Raw genomic sequence first — 10,606 nt, forward strand, 5'->3', positions numbered from 1 at the left:
AAATCCCCGGTTCTCATCTTCCCATAGATGCCAAACGACACGCCGGAGGGGTACCACTCACCAGACCCATTGGTGGACAAATTGGCTGTTTCCGGGGGTATTCTAGGGGAATAATATAACTTTGGAAACCCCGGGCTGGAATCCCCCGCTCTTTAAACATCATTTCCAGTGGGCGAATACCACGCTAGCCGTCAAAAGGGGTGTGCTTCTCCGGTCGGGGGCCGCGGTCCGGTCGATTTAACCGGCCGTCGTCGGTGGTTCGTTAACGGTCTGATACGGCCCGTATCGGGCTGCCAGCTGCTTGATGACCGACCGTGAAACCTGAACGGCGAGACAGCAACTAGCCAAAGATACTTCTAAAAAGAAAAGAAAACTACAAAAACATACAACTAGGGAGTCTGTGGCCATGGGAGAAATCGGCAGGGCCCAAAGCGCATAGCCCAAAGCACCCAGCCCATTGTCTACACACCCGGTTTCCGTACAAGGGGCGTCTAGTGTGAGGAGAGAAATAACCACCCGATGTTGAGGTGTCTTGCCATGAGACCGGGGTTGGTAGGACGTACGAGTATCTGAGGTTTATTTTGAAGTATTTAATAGACTATCTCACTGGTCTGCGGATGAAACTTGATCGAAATCATCAAACTGTGTAATAACTAGGAAAACGACTCCTGACCCTCGCCCTCCGACAGCACTAGCAACTACTCTTGTGAAAGCTCAGTAGTGAAATCCTGTGATAAATAAACCCTACATTTTCCACCAGGTATCAAGTCTGTCATCATTGAAATAAATTCATCCCCTGTCCCGTGCGTGAGTCTCATGCGCGCTAGTAAATGTAAACGACAGAATGAAACTCATTGTCATTCATCAAGCAAGTCCAGCACACCGACGAAGGCAGCAACGTAATTCTAGCACCCCCGCCGGCGGCTTTCTCCGCGCGCTGCGCCAGGTAGGCCGTCACCGCAAGCCTGGCCAGCCAGTTTCCGTGGACTCGTACCACAGCCAAGCCGGACTGGCACTCGCGGAGCTCGTCCCAGTTATTGATCGACTTCAGCGAGACCGATTTCGGCGGCTCTGAGGTAGTAGGATGGCCGCATGGTGAATGTGTTGGTGACCACGAAAGGATGTACGAACTCTTCAGCGTGGCTACAACATCGACGTCACCGATCCAGCGACCCGCGTCCCGAATGGAAACAACCGACTCCATCTTGGTGAACTGCACATCCTGCGTGCCGTGTGAGTCGGCCATGTCCATCGACCGCCCCCACTGCGTAAAGCTGAGGTGCATCGAAGTCGAGGCAAACAAGTCGGCCGGCTGGCCGTCAAAGGCGCCCATGTCCTCGACTATTCTCCAAGCTGTGTGGTCTAGGGGAGCCGTCATAGGATTAGTCACGGACGAAAAGATCACCAGCCCTGGCTTTCCTATGTTGCCCAGTATGCGTGTGACTCTTCGAGGCCCTTCTGTCCTCGTCAGGAAGGGATCGCGAAGTAGCTAACAGTAAAGCGTTGATTAGACTGGTGCACGGCTACCATCATCACCTCAAGCACGGCTGCCGACTCACCTCGTCTGGCACGTAGAGGGAACTCCCAAAGGAGATACCAGCTATATTTTTATGCAGCTCATCGTGCCCAATATCGCAACCACTGATAAAATATGCCAAAATTGAAAAGGTTTCCTTGACGGGTACTACCCAAGGGTTCGAAACCAGCTTGGAAAACGACTCGAAGCTTCCGAAGCTCTGGCGCCGTGGGGCTAGAACAGTTCCCTGGTCCCAAGCCCTGGCCCACTTCGCTTTCTGTGGATTCCTTTGTAGAGTCCTGATGCTGATGACAGGCTCCGGAAAAGATTGAAGACAAGACAGTGCATAGTGGAACCGTGCAAGCCAAGGTGTCATGGGGTCAGCAGCTATGGTGTCTATGTTCGGCCTGATCGTGCCACGCTGCAGTGCCCAGGCGAGGTCTTCTAGAGAAAAATTCTCTCCGTAGAAGTGCCCGGGGGAGCCAGTTGGAATGAAGATGGCCGACTCCCAATCCCCAAAACGGCGGTCGAATCGCCTCCCCGAGGTAGTAACAAACGAGTCTAATATGTTGCCACCGCTATAGGTTTCCGAATTGGCTTGCCTCGCATCTGGAGTGAAAAACGGGTCTGGGTTCCCATTGTCGTACATTTCCCAATCGGCGCTAGAAGGAAAACAGTCTACTATATCTGGTTCGGTGGCGAACGGTCCAGCCTCCCTGATCTCGGCTAACAGCAACTCGGCTTCCTCTACGCCTGGCGACGGAAAGAGTGAGACAAAGTCGGTCTGGTGATCTGTAGTTTTGTACCGGATTATGGCGGGGAGGTCCTGTAGGCCCGGGATCCGGTGCGCAATTCGCCTGAGCGCAGCAATCCTCTCTTCCGGGCCCCGCAGGGCAGATAGGAACATGCCCGGGTCGAGCATACCGAAGAAGTGCTGGGCGACTATCCTTCCCTCCCAATCAGCAGGTGGCTGAGGTCCGTACTGTGGCCTGTTTCTCCCGAGTGTAACAAAAGGTTGAAATTTGTGCTCGTTACCAGTGTAGTCCTCGGAAGCTTTGTTGAGAAGAAGCATCGCAGCAACCAAGGTGCGTATCCACAGGTAGTCATCCCCCGGTCCTGGAAACCCATTGACAGCGCTCCTGTCCAGAAGGCCCTGTATCACGGCGCGCGCGATGCCTCCCAGGACCCGGATGGCCATTTCATCCTTGGCGGGCGGCGTGTTCCACTCCCGGAGAAGACACCCGACCAAGACGAATCTGAACTCGCCGGCCGTCAGCCGTGACGAATCACCCTGCAACGTGGCCGTGGCTGGCACAGAATTGCCGTAGTATCGAAGCTTCGAGAGGGAAAGCGACCAGGTAACCCCTGACTTGGGTGTTGTGGCAGATGGTGAGCAGCCGAGGGTCAGGATACCGCCGGGCGGAACCAGGTCGTCATTCATCTTCAGTTCGGCATTACGCGGGCCAAATACATGAATTTCGGGGTACAAGTGCCACGCCATTAGTCCAACGATTGCTGAGCCATCGCTAACTTCTTGGGGTATACCAGAGAGGAGGTTGTCCATGACGGTGACAGCTCCCACCCAAGCCCCGACAACATTTGCTGTTGTCGTGAGGCATTGCTCGGGCCCCCCAACCGACAATTCGATGTTATGGAGTATTAATCGAAACTGCGTCTGCTCCTTTGACTTGGCGGAGTTGGCGACTTCCAACCACGCACGAGCGCTGGCATCCCACTCGGCCAATTGCTGGCGTGGTATCTCCGCTTGGGCAGCAGCAGCGGCTGTTGCAAATGGCACCGCTCCGCCGCCTTCAACTTGAAGCGCAATGTCGTGGCGCCTCCCGTCCACAATTTCGACCCATATCGAGGTCGCCTCGGGTGCATCCCAAACCGAGGCGAGCATGCACGCCAGGAGGTGAACCTGGATGGCGTCGCCATCCGCGCCATTGGGAGATGATGTCGCGGCTGCCCACATTGATGTGGCATCAACGCCTGTGTACTGTGAAAACACGGAGGCGAAATGGGCCTTGGATACTTTGCTCGTGGCCTGCGTGGCGATCTCCGAGGCTCGTTTCCCATACGCTGCGACGAGGGCAGGAGTTTTGGGACACACACCCGCGAAGAGCGCGGCTAAACGGCGCGCCGTTGTGTGGCTCTTGCCATCCTCCGCATCGCGCTTTCTCCGGTCGGAGAGTAGCTGTCCAACCGGTTGAAATTCCCTGGGTGCTTCATACTTGACGATGCTGAAGTCAAACTTAATGTTCGCGGCCGCAACGGTGACCTCATTCGTAACCGACGCTAGAGCGGCCTGGAGACGCCCCACGGCCTGGTCCATGCCGAGTATACCGATCTGCCTTTCCAAGGTTGCTCAAAGATATACAGAGAAACGAAGACAAAAGAGCTGGTTCCCTTGGCGAACAGAATGCACAAGATGTTTCTCGCCCCATGCAAAGAAGCTGAAAGATGCAAAGATTGCATTGATGCCCAGCTTGAGGAAAATAGTGGCGAAAACCCGTCAGGCAGATACAGACGTGCAGTTAAGCCATTGTCAAGATACAGCCGAGTGAGGGGCAGAGCCCGGTCGCGATTGAGCTCATGGCGCAACTGCACCTGCGATAGGCTCGCATCGTCTCCCTCGCCAAAACGGCAAGATCTAAGCCACCTCGACATCTCCCTCTCAAGAGACCTTACAGCAACGGAACGAACTGTGAACACGCGGCGAGATACGGTAAAGACGAGTTCGAGGATGCGAGAATAACGGCAACACGGTCGCGACCGAAGTTAATCCCGGAAACGGTCGGATTGAATATCCAGACGTCTGCTAGAGAATGTAAGCTACGATCGGTTTTGCGATGCTAAGCAGAGTCTCGATACACCAGTTGAGCGTAATAAGGGGAGTCGGACTCGGTGAGGCGGTACCACGACACGCACCTGAAAAAGTCCTTCACGACCACTTAGGTTCATGTGTCGTGACTCCGGCGCCTAATTTCCATTCCCGCAGATATAATTCTAACGAGGACTTTTGTCGACGGAATGATTTTACTGCAAGAGCAATGCAATGTTGAAGTCGGCAGCTGCATTTCGCGCAGTTAATTAATCAAGCATCGGGAGCCGGAGCTTGAGAATGCAGTTAGATCCCACACACCGCGGTCTGCGAATACAACGACCACCTGCAACCAGGGAACAAGCATACCTGATTCGGTAGGTACCTATCCACGCATTGTATGTGCCTTTTTACTCTTCGCTTTCGGGATTGGCGGTGTTCGCGCCGCTGTCCGTGGCGCCTACTCCCAGGCAAAGGCTTGAAAATTCTCACGCTGCACATCAATCGTTCATACTTCATACATGTTTGAGAACTTTATTTGGTCAGAAATGCCAAGGGCCGGAAAAGGTCCGTTGTGGTCGTTCCCATGTTGGTCATATCAGCTGGTTGAAAGACCCTGAGCAGGATCGATACGCCGTGCGTCGTAACTGCCTCCTAAAGGGCCGCCCACGTACAGCACACCACCGGCCACCATAAGGCAGGTGCGTTGGAGCGCAGAAGCGCTCGGCACCCGGGATGCCAAGAAGGCACGACCTTTAGTCTAAAAAATGAAAGAGGGCAAAAACATACAACACCGGGGATTCCCCAATCGTCACCGACCTGAGTACTAGTCCGGCGATCAGTAGGTTGACTCGGGGAGAGCGGACGGGATCCCGTATTTTCTACTGTCTATGGTCGTATGTAGTAGGAAGTGTGGGAAATCATGGTGATATTTAAGTGTTTGGTTGCCCATGTGGTAATATTAAACTGCACTAGCTGGCCAGCGGGTTGCCCACAGTCTTGGTTTTGACTCTTATGGGCGGGGACTTTCGAATACAGAAGGTACTAGAGCAGCCACCGAAAGTAATTACATAGTAGTTGGTTTCGTTTCTACCACCATATTACTGTCCTCGCTCAAGGCCCCCCCAAATCGTCCAGTTTCCATTGTAGCCACGCCTTAAAAGACTCCCTCACGCCGCCTCTCCTTTCTCCAACGCCATAATCCTCCAGCAGTTCCATGGCCGCGTAACCGTAATATGCAGCCTCATCACTCCCTGTCACCTTGACAAGAACCTGCGCTGATTCTCTTTGAGGCCAACCCCGATCGTTCCGCACCGCAATCCGGTCCGCCAGCGGTGCCAGTCTCATCCGAAGCACAGCAGGGAGCTTACCCTTCCTATCACAACACGCATCAAGCAGTTCCTTCGCCACACGATACCGCTCCTCGTGATTGAACGCCATATGCTCAAACACAAACTTATAAATACACTCAAAACGATGCCTCAACCCCGTATCCCCCAGCGCTTTATACTCCCGCTTCGGTAACCCCCTTGCCCCCGGCCCCAGCAACAAACACGACACCAAGTCCTCCTCGCCCCCTTTTATGCTCGCATAATCCGACGGCGCCTCCTTCATTTTAGCTTGCACATACCGAAACACCCCAAACTCCGCCGCCAGCCCAACAAACCCAAACTGATCCGCCGCCGACCCCCTTCTGACTTTCGCCCAGTGCGCAACATGCGGCACCATCGTGGTTGTCACAAACCTCAACCCCTTAAACACACCCTCAATCCTATCCAGCGCCTCCACCAACCGATCATGCGGATCACGCACCACCCGCCCGGCATGATAAAACGCCTCCAGCATCCAACCCCACGTATTCGCGTACGATTCCCACGACCCGGGCTGGGCTCCCTCCAACCGATTCCGCTGCGCGGCTGGGTCGGTGGTCGCGCTGCGGGAGATGGCGCGTAGCAGGCCGAGGTGGGGATCGAAGTCGTGGCCCGCGTGGGCTTCCATGTCCGTCCAGAAAGTGTCGAGCCATTCTTTGGTGGTGCGGTGCAGATAGTTGACGTGGTGGGCGTGGTGGGTGAGTTCGAGGAGGCCCATGGTGCGACTGGCGAGTTTGCGCCGGAGGACTTGGAGGATGCGTCGGGGGTTGTCTTCAGGGGGGTTATGGCGGTCGGCGAGCCAGAGGATGTACGGTTCCATGCCGGAGGGGAGGGCGATTTTGTTGGTTTTGAGGTTGAGTTGGGGTGAGTTGGTGTAGGCGCGGAAGAGGAGGAGGAGGCGGGAACCGGCGCGTTGGTAGCTGGGTTTGACGCGGCGCCAGAGGTTTTCGTAGAGCTTGGAGAGGTCTTCGGGAAGGCTGTCGACTAGGTGCTCGAGGTGGATGAGCGTGGTGCCGTCGGTGAGGGAGTTGAGCACGGCTTTCATGACCAGGGAAACCCAGAGGAAGACGCCGCAGGCTCGTTCTACGACTTTCGAGAGGAGTTCGTCGGCTTCGGTTGGGTAGGCGTCTTTGAGTTCCATGAAGGCGACGTTTTCGTGTGCCACGCCCTGGACAAAGGTTTTTAGATCGGTTTCGGTGAGGACCTCCATCCTGAGCTGTGGGCAGGACACAAAGGCATCCCGGAAGTCGTTCCATGGACGGCTGCTCGCGCATACCTTGAATCCGGGTTGACTGTGAAACTGCCTGATGAGGTCGATGAGCCTCGAGTGGTCACCGGCGAACTCGTCCAGCCCGTCGACAAAAATGGCAAGGTTAAAGTTTCGTTCGGGCAGTGTGGCCAGGGCACCGACACTCTCAAAAAGTTCCTCCCAAGTCCATGGTGGGAGATGTTGCAACGAAGCGGCGCCAAAGATCTTTTGCATGGCCCATCGTCCTGGGAATAACCGCGGCGCGATTTCAGGGGCTTGTTGGACGACTTGGTACAAGAGGGTTCGCAAAAGCCCAACCTGGGACTTTTGGAGCTCGCTCCCAGCATCCCACGAGTAGAACATAGCCGTGAGCACCTTCTTACCACCTCCCCATTCTGCGAGATGCGACAAAGTGGCGGGCTGGTTGACGAGGTGCTTGATCAAAGTCGACTTGCCCGACCCGGGTTTGCCCGTGATCCAATAAATGTTCTCCGAATCTCCTCTAAGCCAGTCTGGAAAGCTGCTCCACAGAGGTTGAGGGTCAGCACCCTCGGATTGCCGAGGTTCCTTTTGTAGCACCCACTGGAAGGTGTTTCTGTATGCTTCCGGGATCGCCTGGAGTCGCCTGTCTAAAGCAGCAAAGTGAAGCGTACTAAGGAGACCGTCCAGGTACAAGGGATCATGAGCGTCGGGGTCCACGCTGACAGATGTGGTTTGGTTGAGGTTCACACGGCTATTCTTTTGGTGGTAGATGAATAATGACTGGGCTTCCGCCGAGGGTTCGACTTCTGCCTGGTCCCGAGATTGTAGTTGCCGAATAAGGGCTTGGTGTTTTGTGGTCTCGGTTGCTACTCCGGTTGCTGGCACTTCGCCTGCGGCTGACCGCTCCCTGTCATACGTGTTAGTCGCGGCGGATTTCTTCTCCGGAGTCTCGACACCGGATCGGTCCGATCGGAGGGAGGAACTCATACCAGAGGTCGGAAACCATTGCAAACATCAGTTTCTCCCTGGCATCAGACAGCCTCTTCTGGCTATCCTTGATGGACTTTTCATTCCACACCAGCTTGAAAGCATCACCGATGGCGTCCAGGACTGACTGTGTCGTTTGGTCTTGGACATGTTTCCCAAGCGCAGCTGAAATCTCCTGACTGGCTGCCACACAACGGCGGGATTCTTTAAGAAGTGCGGCTTCTGTGATTGAGAGTGGTCGATTTAAGCCCGTCAAAAGTTGGGCCTTTTCTTCGATCGCTTTGCCGCGTGCTGCTAACCCCTGAGATTCTTCGAATAGCTCGTTCACCTCGACCCGCGCCGCGGATGGTCCCCCATGGCGCGAGTCCAAAGCTACGGTAAGCAGCCGCGACCCAAAATCCAAAAATTGGACGGTTGATGCCGCTATTGACAAGATAGTCAGGGGGTCCATCTCGACGGCGTCGACGGCGCCGAGCGCTACGCTTGGGCGTCAGTTGTCGGTTGGGCACCGCAGAAGTGATGAAGTTTGTTGTCAGCAGCAGAAAGCCCAGGCTAACTAGCTGTTCGCGGTTGGGAATGGGCGCAATGGCGCAGCACTGCAACTCTGGCCGAATGGGAATGGACATGGTCGTCCTGCAACCGTGATTTGGTGGCTGAAGCGGGGCTGAGGTGCTCGCATGAGCAGTAATTCAAGGCATCGAGATCATCGTTTCCAATCGGTTCTTGGAGCCATGATCAATTGGAAATCACCGTATTGCAAAACACGGGGAAAATATTGGAAGTGTGCAGTATGAAAACATATAAACAAGAGAATACATCCCTCCTGATGTTAACGCGCAGGAGACACCGACGTCCTTACTAATTAATTGATTACCCAGAACTTCGCACTGATTTCATGATGATACACGGCGCGTAAATTCATGGAAATTACGGATCAATACTTTGCGTTACGCAGATGTTCTTGAGGCGCGAGAAAGTCTAACAAAGAAAGAGGGTGACGGTAGCCTTCGTTGCTACCTCAGGTACTTCAAATAATACGCATCTCGGCGATCCACTCTCCCAGCCCGAGCTAAGGTTCGACCATGCAAGTATCAAGAGGGACGAAACCGTAAGGCGGTCGTGCATTTCCTTATTACAAGCGAGAGAAGAAATGAAGTTGTCGATTCTCTTCGAAAACATCAAAGCCCCATCTCCCTTGATACGCGTAATGGGTTCAATATCAAGAAACTTTCAGTTGCTAGGATTCGACCCTGACACTTAATCATACCAAGAGGCGTGGTTCCTTCATATTATCCGTATCTCAAACCCATCGCCATCATCCTCGCCCCCCTCATCCTGCTCCTCGTCATCTGACTCGACATAGCCTCCCCTAAATATTTTGCTTTTTTGGTCATCTCTTTCCACGACCAGTTTAAGTTCCGACTTAAACAGCTTCTTGCAAAAGTAAACCCCACTCATAAACACCACGACCCCCTCACTGTGGTCATGTATTTCGGCGGCGAGGTCGCCTTTGCTGGATGACCAGGAGCTTGATGGCGTCAGCGTCACCACGCCCGGTACAGTAGCCCCTATACCGATCTCAACGGCGGAGGACTTGGACGACATGACCGCGACGCCGCTTCGGGTGGTTGTGTACGTTTTGCTCACAACCCAGATCCCATGTCTCTCTGCGATCTCCTTGTGCCGTCTCAACATCTCGGCCCGATTGGCCTTCATCCATCTCACCACAGCCGACTCATTGCCGACACGGTGCCTCAGGACGGGGTTCTGTGTTGTGAGAACGGCGCCTTCATCGCTTTCACAGGTGAAAGACAGGGTGACTGAGGGCGATATCGGGGACGCCACGCTGTTTTAGAAGAGGGGCTGTCAGAGTAGAAGGCTAACTAGGCGGTTGCGGATAACTGGGTCGTTCTTACTTGACCGCGAGCTCGCCCCCTATCTGTCGTGAGACGACTGATTTGGACTTCTTCGGCCCCCATGTCAATCTCATGGGCTTCTCATCTCCAGTCTTGATTTGATCGCCGGGGCCGGGCGCGATCCATCCCTCCTTGGTGAGGCTGTCTTGGTCGATCGTGAGATCGAGGAGGAGACGCCAATCACCGTCAGAATCGAAATAGCCACAGCAGCCCGGATACAGTTCCTGTGCTGTCACCTTCTTGTACAGGGCCCATCCGTAGGGGTGGTCTTGGAGAAGTCGGGCGTAAACCCGGTCGAGGCGTGCGTTGTTTGGCATCCCTATGTGGCGGATGGGGGAACGCTGGAAGACGGGAGTTAACTTTGTGCGTGAATATGTACAGACACGGGAAGTTGATAGCTATAGCAAAAGTTATTAGCAGGGGCTAAGTCTTGTACTACGCTGACCCTGGAAGGCTCGCGTATGTAGGCGAGATCTGTGAGGGGATAATAATACTGTATCCTTTTAATCTTCGTCCCTCGAGGTAAGCGCCCGATGTGGGGTAACACAGCCTCGGCAACTAAAGTCGTGGCTGGGGCGGTTCCGGCCACTCTGCGATTCGTCAGGGTCGGGTCCAATGGTACACAGCACTCCTGCAAGGGCATTTCCAGGACACAACGTCAACTCTCCACCAGATACCCTTGTGCTTTCAAGGAGGTACATACGAATAGCTACCTTGCCTATCAGTGAAGTCTCTTAGACTTCATGACTCACTTGGGCTGTC

The 10,606-nt window shown here is 54.5% G+C and overlaps 3 protein-coding genes across 3 annotated transcripts; all 3 read right to left on the minus strand.

Moving 5' to 3' along the window:
- Positions 1–823: 823 nt before the first annotated feature.
- On the minus strand, positions 824–3,851 carry C8A04DRAFT_13447 (uncharacterized protein; the record flags this gene model as incomplete). The annotated part of the gene is made up of 3 exons (XM_062777716.1): positions 824–1,489; positions 1,560–1,706; positions 1,758–3,851. The coding sequence occupies 3 exons, from the start codon at positions 3,849–3,851 to the stop codon at positions 824–826; spliced, it is 2,907 nt and encodes a 968-aa protein (XP_062635557.1).
- A 1,602-nt stretch (positions 3,852–5,453) lies between these two features.
- On the minus strand, positions 5,454–8,379 carry C8A04DRAFT_38443 (uncharacterized protein; the record flags this gene model as incomplete). The annotated part of the gene is made up of 3 exons (XM_062784240.1): positions 5,454–6,926; positions 6,987–7,848; positions 7,931–8,379. 3 exons carry the CDS (start codon positions 8,377–8,379, stop codon positions 5,454–5,456), a joined length of 2,784 nt encoding a protein of 927 aa, XP_062635558.1.
- An 833-nt stretch (positions 8,380–9,212) lies between these two features.
- C8A04DRAFT_30144 (uncharacterized protein) lies at positions 9,213–10,161 on the minus strand (the record flags this gene model as incomplete). The annotated part of the gene is made up of 2 exons (XM_062781267.1): positions 9,213–9,774; positions 9,845–10,161. The coding sequence occupies 2 exons, from the start codon at positions 10,159–10,161 to the stop codon at positions 9,213–9,215; spliced, it is 879 nt and encodes a 292-aa protein (XP_062635559.1).
- Positions 10,162–10,606: the final 445 nt, after the last annotated feature.

The sequence above is a fragment of the Dichotomopilus funicola genome, assembly GCF_033296635.1.
Source record: "Dichotomopilus funicola strain CBS 141.50 unplaced genomic scaffold C8A04scaffold_47, whole genome shotgun sequence".
In the NCBI taxonomy this organism is placed as follows: domain Eukaryota; kingdom Fungi; phylum Ascomycota; class Sordariomycetes; order Sordariales; family Chaetomiaceae; genus Dichotomopilus; species Dichotomopilus funicola.